This window comes from Dermacentor andersoni, chromosome 3 (genome assembly GCF_023375885.2).
Source record: "Dermacentor andersoni chromosome 3, qqDerAnde1_hic_scaffold, whole genome shotgun sequence".
NCBI lineage: Eukaryota > Metazoa > Arthropoda > Arachnida > Ixodida > Ixodidae > Dermacentor > Dermacentor andersoni.
The window spans coordinates 72,361,105-72,379,365 of record NC_092816.1 but is presented as its reverse complement, the minus strand read 5'-3'; the positions used below and the strand labels follow the sequence as shown (position 1 = coordinate 72,379,365).

At 47.2% G+C, this 18,261-nt stretch overlaps 1 protein-coding gene across 5 annotated transcripts in view; it reads right to left on the bottom strand.

The window, feature by feature from the left end:
- Positions 1-437: 437 nt before the first annotated feature.
- a (arc) overlaps positions 438-18,261 on the bottom strand; it is a 122,139-nt gene continuing 104,315 nt past the window's right edge. For all 5 annotated transcript variants that reach the window (XM_050193101.2, XM_072287200.1, XM_072287198.1 and 2 more), the window contains exons 4-11: positions 17,617-17,882; positions 16,525-16,830; positions 14,575-14,862; positions 13,085-13,906; positions 10,900-11,032; positions 8,903-9,082; positions 3,867-4,249; positions 438-739 (exon numbers count right to left, since the gene is read on the bottom strand). In XM_050193101.2, the coding sequence (XP_050049058.1) occupies positions 694-739; positions 3,867-4,249; positions 8,903-9,082; positions 10,900-11,032; positions 13,085-13,906; positions 14,575-14,862; positions 16,525-16,830; positions 17,617-17,882 (2,424 nt within the window). In that variant the 3' untranslated portion in view covers positions 438-693. The remainder of the gene's footprint in view (positions 740-3,866; positions 4,250-8,902; positions 9,083-10,899; positions 11,033-13,084; positions 13,907-14,574; positions 14,863-16,524; positions 16,831-17,616; positions 17,883-18,261) is intronic.

Here is an 18,261-nt window from a genome sequence, read left to right as displayed (position 1 = left end):
GCATTCGACGGGGGGCGGAGCTACAGCGCAATTTCAACCGACGATTACGTCGCTCCTAATTGAAAAAAAAACCCAAATTTTACCTACATGGTTTATAAGGTTCCCGCATCCGTATATGAGCGTCTTATTGAATTCGACAGACTCTTCAGCTTCCCTTTAAGTACAAGAACTTCTGGCAAAATTAGAAAAAAAAAGCGAAGGGCTCACGCTAGCAGTAGAGGGCGCTGCAGGCATACCATGTGTAACGCAGATCTATAGTAGCTGGTTTTGTTATAAATCTCGACTGCAACTTTTTCCTTAGCAAGTAAAAATATTTCTCATAACATACTTCCTTCAAAGACCAACATTTCGTTTTCTTCTTTTTACCCAATATGCATAATATCTTGACAAAAATGGTTGTGTTAGCTTGCATGCAACAGAAGAAAAGTTGACATGACTTCAGGGAGGCAACGAATTAACTTTAATATAGCATCAGTTTGCAAGCACAATGAACAAACTTAGTAGCAGCACATATTGGTATTGTAAGGCACACAAACTGACACTCAATGGGAAGCTATTGTACAAAACTTTCTTGAATCTGGGAGATGATGAGTAGGGCTGTAATCATTCACATATGGTATCACAGATGCAACTGTCCAGGCAGACTAGATGTTGTGAGACTCTGGTTAATGCTCGCAAAACCTTGTGTCTTCTCTATGTCATGCTATCCAGGTTACAACAGGACTTGGACACTTGTGAACTGTAAAGAGAGGTTTAAAATATTACTGTAAATGATGACAAAGTAGAAAAAGGCAGCAAGTAGGCAGTAGTAAAAAGCAAGAGAAGTTGCAGAACACCTACAAAACACACAACATAGTTTTACAAAGCTTAGAAGTTGTACTAATGTATGTTGGTGCCATTAGCGCACAGCAGTGAATGAACCATAATGTATGCGAGATTGAAATCAAATGGCTTGTCACACTTCAATTTTTTTGTAGCTATGTTTTAGTATTTGGTGCCTTCATTGAAAAATAAAAAATCGCAACATTCTGTTCCACCACAGTAGCAAGGCAGAAAGTTGGCCAAGTTGGTTCAGATACCATGATGGAAAAAGTGTAACTTTAATGAATACATATTTTAAAGCATATGCATACATCCTTTAATGTCCTTGTGTTTTATTCTGTCTGTATGCATTAAAGTTTTACTCTTTCCACTATGTCTCATGGCACATTTTGCAGCTAATGTGTTTGCTTTTCAGGCTGCAAATACATTAAGTTGCAATGAATCCAATATATAAAGCACGCAGATTGCCCTGAATATGCCTGGGACCCACTTATCTTTTATATTTACACTCTGCAATATGTTGGAATAATTCTCTGATAGCATATTTGCGTGTGTTATTCGCAAGTTCTCTGCATGTTGTATTTACCCTGACTGTAGGTACAGTCCTTCTAAAGCTATAGGAAAGAACATTTTTTCTGTGTCTTCGTATGCTCGGATTCTTGCATAGAGTAGAAGCAGATTATAACGAACTAGGGTGCAACCATGAAACAAGGGTATACTATACTTAAGCAACCATACTTACTACACCATACTATATGCGAGAAACAATTCTTACAAAGAACTTGACGTTGCATATAGGGTATTGTACATGAACGGCCTACCCCAAGTGTCATAGATGACAGCAGCCACCTGTATAGAGTGCTTGCCTGGTGCAAGTGGCTGTTTTGTTTCCAGAGCATACTTTCATTCTTGAGTTGTGTTGCTTACATGTATAGCTGATTCATGTCACAAGGGCTTCTCAGTGCGGTGGCACAAATATACCATGCCAAATTGTAGATAACATGCAAATGTTAACAAGTGCATCATGAAGATAACAAATATTTGTTTCGGATGTAGTGAAGTACTTGATATATTGAACTATCCTTTGTGCTTTAGGCAGTTTCATTATAACCGAGTTTGACTATTCCGTTCAGCACTAGCATGTACAGTCGACTTCCAGTAATTTGACCCTGACAGGACTGCTGAAAGCGATAGAATTATCCGGCAAGTCTAATCAAACAAGATGAGGAAAAAAATGCCAAAGTGCAATTAATTTGGCCGTACTTGATCGAGTTTAACACGCCTCCAAATCAAACGCGTGCCCACTTTCTATGTGTCCAAAATAGAAAACTGACGCAGCAATGATTTAAAGCTCCTAACCGTAGTAGAAATGTAACGCGCACCCGATTTTTTTAGAATGGCGGCCTGTTTCCTAAAGTCAGCTTCGCTGCAGAAGTTTTGAGGTCAGCTTCGCCGCAAGAGCGTTACAGCCATGTTATGCAGTAAAGCCTACAAACGCCGCTAAGGCGGTTTTGGTTTAGTATCCGATTGCACTAAGCATGAAATTTTCGGCCTAATTTCCTCGGCAAACTAAAGGCGCCCATTAGAATCGGGTAAATACCGTAGTCAGACATTGTGAGCTACCGTTATTGCTTGAACGCTTTCCTAGGGCAGGCCGAAAATAGGCGTTTTCGAAGGGAGATGACGTGTGTTCAATGCACTTACTGTCCTCTAAGCTCCGCCAAGCAGACGTTGCCATTAAAGGGGTCTTATTGGGGTCACCAAGGGGTACGGCGCGTGCGTGTGGACTGATCATGTTCGAATTATCCGGCGAGTGCCAATTTTAGGACCTAAATAATGAACGTTTGAGCCCACACAAATGCATGGGCTCTGGCTCAGACCTTCGGTTGGGATCGAATTAACCAAAAAGTCCAATTACCCGAATTGCAATAACAGAAGTTTATTGTAACAGGTAACAACGGAAAATTCTTCATTGTATAATTTGTATTGATTTCCCTGCATACAGTTCAACTATGTTGTGATTTTAAGTTGACATGGTGTCACGTGTAACAGAGTACACAAGACTATGTAAAATTGTATTTACAACTCTGATTTCCCAAATGGATGATTCGCCAAGCTATGGTAATGATGTAATAATTTCATTATTGTGAAGGTTTGGAAGTTCCAGTACTTGAACTTATCTAAGAGGCTATGCAGCGCTGTTACATGCACATGGCTGATGTGAAGACATGCGAGCTTTGTTAATTTCAAGTGCTTTTCCTAACGTCCATTGAAGACAAACAAATGTTTTTACAAGCCTCAACTCCATTTGCCAGCCACCCTGAAGAGTACACAGCACACATCAAGCAGCCATATTTAGTCTAGCTAGGCTACTCTGTCTCCATGCTCCTTTTATTTCCATTCTTTCATACTTCTTATTCCTCCATCTGCAGCACATTGTGCGAGTCAGGCTAGCTGTGTTGAGATCTCATTACTACTTTTTTACTTCACTGCCAAACATCCCTATTAGTAAAGCAATGAAAGGGGCTAGTTAGTGCATGTTCATGATTGCGTTACGTTGTTTTACACCGGCAAAAAAGGGAGCAAGGACGCTAACGGCGAAGTTCAACCTACCAACTCTTTATTTTTGTTAGAGAACACGTTACCATACCAAGTGAAAAGGGTGGGAGGGGGGACACTAATACCACGCTATCACGTTGTCACGTGGCATATTAGTGTCCGCCCCACCCCCCCTTTTTTACTTTGTATATTAGCGCGTAGCGTGTTCTGTAACAAAAATACAAATATGGAAGTATACGCTTTGCCCATCAGCATCCTTGCTTCCTTCTTTGTTATTTTTTTGCCGGTGTAAGACTCAGCGCAATGCAATCATGATCCCTATTGGTGTCTGGCTGCTGAGAGAGGTGATCTAGCGTGAGCTTCTACCAACTACAATTTTATCCGCTGATCCGACACCTCAACATTTTGGGTGGTTTGATAAATGCGGGACATGAAGAGTGCAATGACTAGATGACCATCTGTTCAGGCAACTGAAAGGAACTCACTTCTTTGGGGGCCTACGGGCCACCCTGAGCACAAGCTCGCCCTGGCGGACGCGCTTGAACGCGGCGATGGCTTCGGCGTGCGACAGGCCCTCGAAGGGCTCGCCATTGAGTGAGAGCAGCTGGTCACCCTCGCGGAGCAGGCCCTCGGCTTGGCCCCCGGGGAAGAGGCGCCGCACGTAGATGCCCAAGGCCCCGCGAGGCGAGTCACGGCCGCCTACAACGCTGAAGCCCAGGGCGCCCCGGCCGGGGCCTTTGACGAACGTGACGGTGAGTAGCTCGCTGCCGCTCGAGACTCCCGCCGCCCCGCCCGCGGAGCCAGTGTCACGGTGACGCGGTCGGCGCGGCAGCGTGCACAATACGCCGCTGCTGTACTGGGGCGTCGCCTGTAAAGCAAGGAGTAACCACAGTCACACACTGAACATGAACGAGAACTACTTTTGGCAAGGAAACAGCGATAACTCAGTTCGAGGGAAAAGGAAGCGAGGCTGACTCGTTGAAAGATGGTTGGGCAGCAGACAAAGAACGCCGATGGGGTATGCGCAAACGGGCAAAGCAAGATCAATTTACAAATTTGATTCTGAATTAAGGCGGCATATAGCAATGAGGAAGGAGTGTAATGCAGAGTATTCGCTAAAACACGGTAAAGGCTATCCGCTATCCGACATAAGTTATAGACGAAGCAACATACATTTAACTTCGGCAGACGGACGCCACTAAACTAGAAAGTGTAGGCTGCTAATCTGAAGCACGCATCGCTCATATGAAAAAGAACACGTGAGTTGCATTCAAGACGTATTGTTTTCGTTATGTTTCATTAAAAGACGAAGTTAACATTGCCCACAATTTTCCGACAAAAGGCCTACTCAGCAAGCATAAGCAAGCACAATAAGTGTTTCGATTAGGCCTACTGCGCCTTTTCCTGTCCACCTTGAACGTCCTTATTATGATCTCTTGGCTGTGCTAACTCCAACAGCAATTTACTGTATCCTTGCAGAGCAAGCGGGATACTGTTCTAGTGCTGTCGCTGCAGGGTCACAGCCGGGGAGAAATTGGGGGGGAAGGGGAGTTGTAAGGTGCGTGGCACCTCAACCCTACCTTTCTGCCGATCACCATATATCATAGTGTTCTTCCCTGTGAGGAACAACAATGAAAAACAGATGACGAACAATGTAAAAACACCATTCGAAATGTTGAAAGCATGTTGAAAGCATGTTCAAATCTCACATCGAGGTGGAATGCTGGGTCAGCCACCACTGCCAGAAGCTAACTGGTCGCCTACTGATGCCGTAATGCAGAGTATGTATGTATCCCACTCCTGACATGTGATGTAACAGTGTGCTGTATCATTCTACTGCATATTACACACTAAAGAAGTGTTTGCGCCCTGTGAAGCTTATGTACCCAAACAATAACCGGCGCATATCTTGCGTGCCACTTCTTTAACGCTGCGGGCGCGGTATACTCAGATCACGAACGTCGTGCGCCTATATCTGCGCGCGTGACATAGGAGTCTTAAAAGGAAAGTAGCTAGCGTGGAATCTTCAAGAAAACGCAAGCGGGACGGATAATTATTTGAGGACAAGATAGACTAGAAATGTTTTTTTTTTTTTCAGAGTGAGGCGTTCACTATTTTCAACACTTTTAGACTGCTGGCACCAAGAAGTTGAGCAGAAGAAATGACACAATGGACAGGACATGAGGAACAGACGTCCTGTCCATAACGCTGATTCCCCCCCCCCCCCCCCCCACCCCGGTTCAAGCCCTAACGAACCAGTCAAGATGCCTACGCTTCTCCACCTAGATCTTGAGACTTCACTTTGCAGTGAGTGATAGCGGCACAAGACGTGAGGCTTGCGCTGAGAGATAAGATTAGGAATGACAGCAGGCGAAAGAAGCTATATTCGCTAGCATATTGCCGACCCGTCGGCATGTTTCTTGTCGGGAAGCCGGCATCTGAACAAACGAAGCAGCTAGCGATAAGCATATACATCGCTAGAGAGACCGCGAAGCGTTTGCACAGACTTTACCCCCGCACATACGCCGACTGTTACCGAACGATATCGATACTGGCAGAGTTTTATAACTTGATGTCCATTTATTTGGAGACAGTTCCTTATTAGCAGTGGAAACCAAGGTCTGACTTTCATTCTTAAACCTTGCCTCCAAGCTGCGGCGCCAATGTCACCGTGACGTCACAGATATGGCGGTATTATCGCGTGTCTGGCACTTATTTACACAGGAAAGGTTTCCTAAAGATTCCCAGGTTGAGAGTTTGCTTGCTTGGGACTGCAACAATATTTCTGTATTAGCAAACTAATTAGTGCGGTACGGGAATTCCTAGGCGGCGGCTCGTCCTTACTGGCTTTCTGGCGTCGCAACAATTAAATTATTCAGAACAAATTGAATCTGTCGCGAAATTTTCAGTAGACCGTGCCGTTGTATGCGATGATTTTGGAAAGTTTGGAATGCTACCCCAATCGTCGCCGCTGGCATATGTGTAACCGCGAAGCTGGAGCAGCCCTTGAGCTCGTTTTACGGGATGCGCGCTTTTCAGAGGCGCAGCCAATCTCGGGATGCGGTCTCAAAAGCGCAGAACACGAACTACTAGAGGCAATAAAATGTCTACCAAAACTACTAGAGGGCCAAGAGAAAATCCTCGCAGCTCAAAACACTGCACGAGCAAATTTAACAGAGGGCAACAAAGGTTGAAGCTCTGACCGAGAGCGATGAAAAGTAAGGTTTCCGGGCCCAGAACACTAGACTGGCTGATACCGTGCACAGTGTATTGGCAAAACAAGACAGCATTGAAAACCGGTCGCGCAGAAGTAATTTACTTTCCTTTGGTTTGGATGACACCGAAAAAAGAAACATGGGACTAGTCCGAGATGATTTCGCTTTTTGCGGAAAATCTCAAAATAGAAATTAATCCCTCTTCTAATAGAGGGCTCACAGTATTGGCCGACACGCAGTTGACAAAATAAAGCCTGTAATTATAAAGTTCACTGCTTTCAAAGGTAAGCAAAGGGTCTTGGCTGCTATTTCTAAGCTTATGGGAACTATTCAATAAGCAAACATTATTCCAAACATGTTCGTGAGGCAAGAAGTTCTCTGCGTGCATATGCCTTGGAACGACAAAATAAGTACACACTTAGGTATAACAAGCTGGTGATGAGTGGAAAAAAATGCATATTTTTGACGGCTCTAGTGGTTCTGTTCGAGAATGTGCCCAACAGCAACTATCACAGCCTTCTTTCCGATTCACTGGAAATGGACCCGAACAACTATCTTTTATTGTCGTAAACTGCCGAAGCCTAAAGAATAAAACTGCTGATTTTGCAGGCCTTCTGTCGATATTACAGCCCGACATTGTTCCCACCACCGAAACCTGGCTACACTGACACTGCAGATTCTGATGTTTTATGTTGATTCTATGTTGCATATAGAAAGGACTGAAGTGCGCGCGGAGGTGCGGGGGGGGGGGGGGGGGGGGGGTATTCTAGTTCGTGACAATTGAAAGCGCACCATTACTTCCAGCTGACGATACGTCAGAATCTGTGTAGGCTATGTTTTCCAGATGGAAACGCCCTTATTTTCGGTTCTTTCTACGGAACACCAAATTTGAACACCGTTGAACCATTCATTCATCAGCCTTTCAAGGTCACTCTTATAGTAGTCTGAAACGGTAATTCTTGGTGGTGATTTTAACATGCTAGATGTTGAATGACGTGATCTATGTCCTGTGCAGAAGAATAGGTCATTACTTCATTCTGCATTTTGTGAGCAAATAATGACGTATGGGCTCTTCCACTTCATTAATTTTCCTAAGTACTCGTTTGGATGTGCAGACGGAAATGTGTTGGACTTCGTTTTTAGTAACAAGCGAGATATATTAGACATTATTGCACCAGCACCAGGGATTAGTGATCATGATGTTGTTGCAGGCACTATTCGTTGCAGAAAAATAGACTTTACTAAAATGCGACCGAGAAAGCCATTCTTCATGAAAGGGATAATTATGAGGCTACCTCTAATGAGTCAAATGGTTTCCTACCTATATTTGCGCATTATAGTTAATTTAGTAGTATCGACACTCTGTGGGTCATATTCAAGGATAAAGTGCTTTCATTGACCTCCGAATTTGTTCCGTCTGAAGTGGTTTCGGCCAAGCGCCACAAAGATAAACCTTGGATTAATAAGACTTTACATTCATCAATTCAGAAAAAAATCTCGAACTTACAAAATATACTGCAAGACAAAAAACCCTAGCTTGTACACAAAACTAAAAAATATCAGCACAAAACTTTAACAAGGTTTGGAGGTTGCGATGAATGCATATCTATCAGTCTTAGCAGATTAACTCAAAACGAATCCCAAAGAGGTCTGGCGGTATATTAAGAGCAACAAGAAGAATAACACTCGGATCCCAGCCATCGCAAATGATGGTAACCTAATAAAAGATGACAAAAGAAAAGCTGATGTTTTCAACAAGTATTGTCAATCAGTTTTTACAAAGCCTTGTAGCGTTGCAATTTCTGACACGTCGACACGATTACCGGAAATGAAAAACATTGTCATGAGCGAGGAAGGAGTGGAGGCTTTGTTGTGTAATCTGAGCCCGCATTCAGATCATGTACCCGATGGAATTTCTAATATTTTGAAATACTGCTCAAGACTGCATAGCACTTCAGAATAGTGGCTAGCCGGGCTTTCTTAGCAATCTAAAACTGGTACAGCGCAACATGGAAAGGAAGAAATGAACCGAGCCGGCGAGAAGGAACAGAGCGCCGACTTCCAATTGGTTTTATCAGCAGATTGCACGAAATATATAGCCATAAGAAAGCATCAACCAATGTCCTCACAGCACTTCTTCACGACACAGATGACGTGACGACGCGAATGTTTAAAGGTGACCGTCCTTTTTCGCTACGCCATTATGATACGATGTGTGAGATTCCCGAAGAGTAAATCTCCGACCAAACTTAATGTTTGTGTCCGGTGTCCCTGGAAGTGTGGCGTGTTTCACCGACACTGCGTACCTGGCTTTCTTTCTCGCTCTCCTCAGAGACCTCTGGAATGGTGTTGTAGTTGGCGGCCGCGCCGGGGTGCGAGATGCTGGCCCTCCGCTCGGCCGGAACTCGGTGGGGCTCGGCAAGTCGGGAAGCTCCGGTGGGCGACGATGACAGCGGGTCTTCGCTGTAATCTTCCTCGCCTTCCTCCTGCAAGCACATTCAGTTTCATCAATTATTTCTTCAGCGATTGCGATCGTTGTGTAAATCGAGTAATACGGGATCCTTGTGGTGCATTATAGTCGTAAAAGTAGTTTGTGAGTTACGTAAAAGGAGGTTCGAGCGCGTTTCCCTTGTTAGTTAGAAAACACGAGCAAAGAAGCTCCAAAAGATAAAAAACAAAAGAAGAAGGAAACAGCTCATCGACTGCCGATAGTATTGCTATTGTCATTGATTTGCTATTGACAACAGAGATAATTAGAGCCAATGAGACAGATAATGTTAATCGTAATTGTCGTGTACCTCAAAAGGGGATATGAGGACCAAAGCACTTCCTACACATAAGGATCACAAGAACTTAAATAATCCGCAACGGTCAGTTATGCAAAGGGCATATTTTGTTGAATTACTTTTCGTCTGTGCATTTCGCGACGTTATTAGAGAATATCTGGTTTCGCTTGTCAACATCGTCACCACGAGCAGCGCCTGATTAATTCTGCAGAACAAGGGCCCATATATACTCTGATTACCTCTCCTGTGCCTATTTATCATAGACTACGATGCACTGATTATTGGAGGACCCCGAGTTGACCTTGACTGAGTGAGGTTCTTTAACGTGCGTCACAAGGTCAGCACATCGACTTTCCTGCATTCTTCACCAACGTTTTCCAGCCACCGCATCCCCGCGCTGTATCGTACATTACAGATGCGCGAGAGCGTGCACGGTCTTCTTCAAAAGATTTTAAACAACTTCGCGAATAAAAAGGCTTGTCGGGACGTGGCCACATTTGCCTCAGCTCACTTTCGGGGACGCCACGCGACCCCGGTAACTCCAGCGCTCCCGTGGCAGATAGAGAATTTTTGATTTCGCGCACCCAAAGTTTCGGGACACAACAAGCCAGGTTTACAAAAGAATGCAAAAAAGTATACAAAGGAGTGCAGAAGGGGTACAAAAAAACATAAGCATGGGGTGGCACTTCAGATGCGAAAAGGCCCCTCTGGTAACCGAATCCGCGTTTGGGTGGGCATAATCTAAAACGCGAAGGCGAAGATCTACTCGTAAATCTAAAAACGCGAACACTACTCTCCAAATCCCTCTCTCGCATTGCCCTCGATTACCCGCTCGAACTCCTTTACTCTGTGCGCTTATGAATTTTTGCCGCCGTTACGAGAGGAGGCATGGGGGGGGGGGTCTCCTACCAGCGGTTCCCTTCGTCGTACGTTGCTCTGTTCGATTGCCTCAGGCGTTCTGGGACGTCGTTTTCAGTGCACGTTGTTCGGTTAAGCTAGCGGAAGTAGAAGTGGCAAATACCGGGACGCCGCCTTCCACCCACACCATTCTTACATCGCATAGTTCTGAAATGCACTGACAACGTGTTATGAGGAGCGCCGTAGTGGAGAGCTCCGGATTAATTTTGGCCACCTCGGGATCGTTAACGTGCGCCGAGACGAGAGTATACGCGAGCGTTTTTGCATTTCCCCCCCTTGTCGTAATGCGACCGCAGCCATCGGGAATCGAACCTGAAACCTCGTGCTCACCAGACCGCGGCGAGGAACGGCCCGTATGCTATCGAGAAAATGACCCGTAGTCGTGCTGCAGAAGTCATGCAGCACGAAGCACAGGAGAAAGAGGGAGCATTGACCGTTCAAAGCACCTCTTGGAGCAACAAATGTTTTCAGAAGCCTCGTTATGGTGATCCTATTTACAGGCCGTATCACGTGCTCTGAGCTTCGAAACTTCTCGCAGAGGCTGTACGGACGAGAAAAAATTAGCAACCTGCGTGACAGTTGCTATGAAGAAATCTTACCTGACGGGCAACCAACAGGTGCACAACCTGGTCCGGTGTGGCAAGAAGCTGACGTGCCTCTTCGATTTCCACGCCTTGTACCTGATGACCGTTGATGACCAAGAGCTCGTCGCCTTTACGGAGCTGCCCACTCCTGCACATGAAATAGCGATATGTTATGAGCACGTAACTAGCATCAGCCAACGGCTACAGTGACTAGTTGCCGTACACACACACACACCAGGGTGTCTACCAAGTTGACATTTCCCAATTCTCAGAGTTTTCCAGGTTCTCCCTGAGTGCCATGGCAAAATTCCCTGAGTGATGCAGAACTATATTTTATGTCAGGACGGGCTGAAACCATATCGTCCGATGCTGTCACTCTATAGTAAGCATATGAAAAAATTAAAAGAAACGACTTAATCCAATTTGAATACTAAGGAGTAGTGTTTATGTTATTCAACAAGAGAATAGAAGTAAAATGCACAGCGTGTGAAGTGTCTTCAAAAAAATATTGCGAATGGAGTCGGACATTTTCAAATACGAATAAAAAGGAAATGCATAGAGAAGCAAATATTTTCGAATATGAGATATTTCTATCAACTGATAGCAAGCTCAGTGGTATGAGGCCCGAACTTTGTCACGATTGGGATTCTCTCTCAACAGCTCGTAAGTCAACTTCAACTGTCCTGACATACTCCCAGCCCGCGCACGACGCCTCAGTGTTGTGTTTCACTGCTTTAAAGAGTTTACATTGGTTTGGATCTGGGACACCTGCATCTCGGCATCAGCCAACACTGTTTTTTGAGCTTAAGCTCCTTCAAAACGGCGGCAGCACGCTTCCTTTCCCGTTCATTCCTGAATGTGTAGGTCCTTTTTGTTCTTACCCTCCTTCCGCCACTCGTTCGCCCCACGGACCGTTTGAAGCATCTTGGTCAGTTGCACAGTCCACGTCCGATTTTTCGAACTTCCTAGGGGCCGCGAAAACATCCGAAAAATCGTCCAGTCGGAAAAAATAAATGCATGTCGTTTACTGCCCTTAGGAGCTCAAACCCCCAAAGGCACATTCGAAAACGCTCTGAAGGCCTTTCGGTACACGTATTAGGCATATCGGTGCTCGTACTGCGACAGGAAATATCGGGTGCACGCGTGTATAATTAAGGAATGAATACTGTGTCCCGTGGCAATAGCCCCTTCCCAAGCTTGTTATGCTTTACTGCAATACTTTTGAGTATACTTCACCAAGTAACATTTCTATACAGAGACGAAGCTGTCTTTCGGGAACCGGCATTATGCAACGCACCGTGCTTTCCAGGCTTCTAAGCCAAGCGCGAGGACCACAAAGGCGGAGTCCGTGCCAGTGCTGACAGCAGCGAATTCTTCCAATAAAAAACACGGCACCCAACGGCAAAAAGCTTCATAGCGAACGTCGAAGCATCTAGGCCTAGCGTTGCCGCAGTGGTAGTAGCTACGGCTGCCAGCGGATATGCGTACGAGAGCGCCGGTTAAAGGCGGCGAGGTAATCAAAATGACAGCGGTGGTGGCTTTGATTAATGCCGTTTTGGACCTGCAGTCACGGCAAAACGTCCGGAAAATCGGTCGGCGAAGAGTTCTTGCGTCCGAAATTTCAGACGTTTTGGTACATGGATTCTACGGGGTACGTGGTGGTGCCGCGAAGCCGTCCAAATTATCGGGAATCCGGAAAGTCGGTCGTTGACTGTACACTGGCAACTCCTCCAGTCGACGACAGGGCGTCAAAGACGATTCATTACGACTCCTGCCTGTTACTCGAGCCAGCATTACCGCGACTTGCGACCCTTTCAATAAAATTACAGCTAATTTTCTTTGATAGAGGCACACATTCCCAGAGTTTCGCCCGAGTTTTTCCAGACTAGTCAAAATCACTGAGAAGTCTGAGTTCCCGGTTGGTAGACACCCTACAAGTGTGTGTGACACACACTTGTAGGAAAGGATTGCCGAATAAGATTCACCATCGGCTGCAATAAGTAGATTTCTTTTTTTCATGCCTCCCGTATTGGCGTAAACTTTCACAGTCGAGTTACCTTTTCCCAATCTGCATTTAACCAACGCGGATGAGACAGCTTGTTTTTCTACACGTCTGTCACTTTTATTCCCGGCTGGCAGAATGTTCACGCGCGCGCACACCCCGTGAGCGCATACGGGACGTTTGTAAGGCTTCCCTCACCTGGCCGCTGGTCCGTCCTGCTCCAAGTCGGCGACTACGTAGCCGAGCACTGTGCCGTCGGGACCGCACTTGCCCTTGATGTACACGCCCAGCTCTCCCCTCGAGTCCTTGGCCAAGCGCACGGCCAGTACCCGCGCCCCGTCGGGCGCGCTACGCACGGAAGCATCACTCGCCCGATGCTGCCGCGTCGGAGCCCCTTCCAGATGCGCCTCCAGCCAGAGACGCCGCCTCAGGTCGTTGGTGCTCGACGTGCGTGGTCCCAGGTCTCCAGCGCCGCACACGTCGCCGACACTGCGGCACCCCAGGTCCCCGAGACTTGCGCGACCCAGCCGACATTCCTTGCCGCTGTCCTTTGCGGAGTCGTTGTTGGCAACACACACGCTAGTCCAGGACGCGGCACTCTTTAGCGTCGAAGTGTGCAAGTGGGGACTGTCCACTTCACTGTGCGACGGCGGTTCTTGCGAGCACGCCCTGGAAAGTAAGGGAGACTCGAACGAGGAACAGCTGCGACCTTCTGGGGGCGTGGAGGAGGACTTCTTCCAGCGGTTGCGCAACAGCTTGCGGTCCAGCGTCCAGGCGCGAAACTGCTCCAGCTTGGAACTCCCGGAGTTTGTAGGCGTGGACCTCTCCGAGCGCGGGCTGGACTCGGCCGCGTCTCGGCTGCTGCTGCTGCTGCCGCTGTTGTTAATGCTACTGTTTGGCGTGGTTACGTTCTGAGAGCTGTCGCCCCTCCGGAGGACGGAGAACAGGGCTTGCGTCTTGCAGCGCAGGCTCTTGCAGTCGTACGGCGTTCCGTTGTGGTCCTGCTTCGAAGACTCAAGCCTGCCAAAAAGAAAATGCTTACATTGCCAGTTGCAAGCTTCGTAATATGGAAAGGAGTCCTAACAAAAACTCTTGCCATTTTTTTTTCATGTCAGCATGACGTTATATAATAATGCAGGCAATGATGATGCTCACATAGAAGAGGAGATTCACCACAACGCAAAAACGATTCCGCGTACTGTCACCACTTAGTTATCGTTGCCGATCCTGCAAAATGCGCACGTGCACTTGGCCGTCAACAGTAGATTTGTACAACACTAAAACGCTCCAATGACACCACCAGGAGATAAGCGTGTCTGCTAGCGATTGAAAGAGGTGGTAACAATGGCTGCAACGGGACTAATTTTGTCAAGCTTCCCTTCATGTTAGCACTGAGCGATTGTAACAGTAATTGATCGTACTAGAACTCGCAGAGCTCCTCATGTTATAACAGACGCCATTTGATGTCACAACAGAGGGTTCCCCCAACCTGCGCACCTAAATCTGAGCACGCAGACGCTTTCGCATTCCTCTCCCACCAGAATGCAGCCACATTAAGAAGACTGACCCGCGACCATACGCTCAGCATAAAAACGCAGTATAGCTAGCGCGCGATAGCCGTGAATGTTCGGCCCAATGTCGTGCACAGATCTGCCCCCCACAACACATCGCCGGCCGCGCCGACTCACCTGGACTTGTCCTGCCTGGATGCATCGGTTCCCTTGAATGCGGCACCAGGAGACTGTAGGGAGATCCTGTGTAAGAGCGCGGCTGCGAGCCGCTGCACGTTGGAGCCTTCCTGAGAAGATGCACGGCGAGGCGTCGGCGCCGTGGACGGCGTCGTGGCCGCGGTGGCCGCCGCCGTCGTCACTGCGCGGGGGGTCGCGGACGTGACGTCAGTTTTGAAGGGATGACTCGCGGGCTCTGTGCCGACGATGCGTGGAGATTGCACGGTCCCGTTGGCTTGAGTCATCCGCCTGTACGAAAGAAAATAATTTTTTTCTTGTGTATTAATTTTCCCGCTAACCAGGCGCGGCCCTGAAGTCTCTGCTCTGCCAGATAATGACTTTCGAATAACTTCCAAAAGGTGCAGGAAAACGAATATTTTCGTATAAGAAAGTACGAGGCTCCAAATCAAGATTCTGTTTCCTACAGTTGCTAGAATGCTATCTTTTCTCCCGAATGCAACACATCTCATCAAAACGGTACGTCGGTTGTCTCATGAGAGCATTTCTGCGTTTTACATTTACTTGAGTAGGATAATCAGAGTTGGCCCGAGCTAAAGCTTCCTACCAGAGAAACGATAGCTGACCGGGTGACGCCGAAGATATGCATCACAACGACGTGACGCCCGCGCACTTCGGTCAGCAACCTCGGACGATTAGGCGATCCACGGCGAAGATATCACAACTTTCCAGCGTGCACTTTTCTGCAGTGAGGCCGCCAACTTCTTCGCCATTATAAAACGACAATAATTACGATAGATTTTGGCACGGCGTAGGAGTATAGACGGACTGACAGTAGTGTCGTGAGCCGAAATGGCCCACGGCAACTATTGCATAAACGTACCTTGTGCAACTTATCACTTACGAGATAGACATGACAGCGCAAACCACAAATCCAACTGCATATAAGCTCTTCGTTGCGTCGTCGGTGGGTGTCTGTCATCCCTTACGCGTTTCTTTGGTTTGACCTGACAGCTCAACACAGACTGCCTATTGGTGAACTGAACACCTTGCATAGAGAGAGTATACAAATAAAGAGGTTAACTGAAATAGCGTCAGCTTGACTACCGTGCTAAAGAGAAGAAAAAAAACGGAGAGGGCGTATAACGAGTTTAGAGAAAAAAAGTTTCCCTAACACATGTCCGGACAATAAAAACTTCACATTGTCAAAGGTGGCCACACAGGCAAGTTGATCCCAATAAAACCGATGTTTTAGGGTGTATATTACAAAAACAATGTAATTTCAAGGTCACTGTGCACCTTGATAATAGCATGAAGTTACCATAGTTTCATGAATTGTGAAGTTTCACACATCTTTATCGTACATTTGTATATGAGAATCCCCCATTAAAAATTCTCACCTGAAACGGCGGTATTCTGTAGACTTAATCCCGCCAACGAACCCGCGAACCATGACTGCGGTTATCTAGATCGAGAGATTCAGCCTGTTAGACGTACTGTGGTTTTCGGAATACCAGGTTACGGGAGACGTTTACGGCGGCAGCCGCGTTGGTGGCGCCATATTGTAGAGCAGAGGCTAGCCATAGAGGGCGCAGGGCTATTTCCACAGTGACCAACCATGTCATACTTGGTTGCTGATGCGAAGAGTCCGCAGTGACATAATCACTAACATGCAGTACACTTGTTTTGTTCCATGGTCATGAAACAATGTTCTAATGCATTGTGATTGTGCAAAGCTTCAAAAGGTGTTACCAGCATTGCTACTGTAAGGTCCCTTATGCTACTGCCGTCCACGGCTTCGGTAACCCATCATTCGGTAAACGGCATAAAATACGTTTACGGACAAGCTGAAAAATGCCTAATACCAAGATGTATCGGCGCACTGAAGATTATCTGCATATTAAACATCACCTGCATATTATGTATCTGCATCCAGTACGATGGGCTGCGTACCTCTGCCCATGCTGCTGGTAGTGCGCCACCGTTGCCGTGCCAGTGGTAGTACTGGCGATGGCCGCAGCGAGCGCGTCCTCGTTCGGACTGTCCTCTCCGCCGTTTTTGGTGCCATCGCTCTCGTAGCCGGACTCGTCCGAGCGATGCTGCGTGGAGCTCGCCAGGCTGGCCGTGTCGCCAGCGCCGTGAGCGCCCACGTCTTCCTCGAGCGGCGGTGTGGGCGGACCGCCACCACTTCGCGTGCTGCTACCGCTGCTAGCACAGCCGCCCTCCTCAGAGCAGGGAAGATCCTTGCAACCAGGCACACTGGGCGGAAATAGAAAGTGAACGTAACTACCACGCAGCGCAAAAAAAAAAAGAGATGAAGAATTGAACAAACAGCGATAAACATACGCCACCTGGTGGCGTAGGGCTCAACCAGAGCAACACGGCTAGTGTTGCAATTACCAAGTTTCATTTCGCTGCAGGTGTAAATTTCGCAGGTGTCGACTTCCATAGGGCCATATCAGCGCTGAACGTGTGGCTTCGCGTGGGTACTCGATGAACTCGCGTGTTTCCTCTCGCGCGCTTAACTAGTGCATTCCCCATCCTCCCCTTTCTCATTTCTTTCCTTGCCTCCGTTTAGGGTACCTAATCAAAAGCCGCACTGCGCGTTCACTATAGAAACGTCAGTTCAAGCTCGAGCTCATTGGCTTGGCCAGAGGATATAGGTAACTTCAGTAAGGCCTCACGACATATGCTACGTCAGTGAAATGTGGATGCACGTTAGATAGCGATCAGTCGAGAATACGGCTCCCATAACAATCTTTAGTTATAACCACTTCTCTACAGCTGGACCCACATTGACATCAGGAACAAGGAAAAGAAGAGAAGAAACGACAGCAGTTACTGAGCAGCATTTCCAGAAACATTCAACTTTGTCATTAGAATGATTAAGCACCTGCTACCCAAAGCCACATAAGTGCTGCATGGGAGGTTCCAAAACAAGCCAAATCGGTATATCCCTTTTCATCTCTCTTCTTGTCTGCATTGACTGTGCGTCTTGTACAGCACAAGAAAACGGGTGTCACATGGGTCAATCAGTCTGCTTACCCGTCGATGACTGCCGCCTCGTCGAAGCAGTCGCGAGTGTACCGGCCGCCCGGGTGGGCCACACTCAACACCGCGGCGTCCAGCTCGTCGTGGTCCATCACGTCCGTGTCGTGCAGCGACGCCTCAATGACCAGTGCCGACGTGGAACGGCTGCGATACATGCGGGAAGACGTCTTGCGCACCACTGGACCGGAAGAGCGCTCGTGCGAAGATCGCTGCTGGTGGTCGGTAGCATTCTGTGCGCACTCCTGGTAGAAGCTGGCGTCCTGTGGAAATGTCATGTTGGCGCAATTAACGACAGAACTGCAAGAAGAAAAAAAGTTCCGCTACGTACACGATATTCTCGAATGTTTATAGTGTTCCACGTATGCGCCTCTTCTTCCTATACGCTGCTTTGTCATCTTCGGTACAAGTCAGTAGGGTAAGAGTGTCCACATCCCGACAAAAGTGTGCCATTCAATAAGCGCACACTCAGTGTTCATCTTTATTTCACATGTACAGATTTACGAAGTGATCCCCTGCATAAATTTCTGCATGTACGATAATCAAGTACAGGACATATGTTTCACTTACTCCGACTGTACCCGATTTCAATCACAAAGACGAACACTTCCCAAAGCATTGCGACGATTGTACGACCGGCAG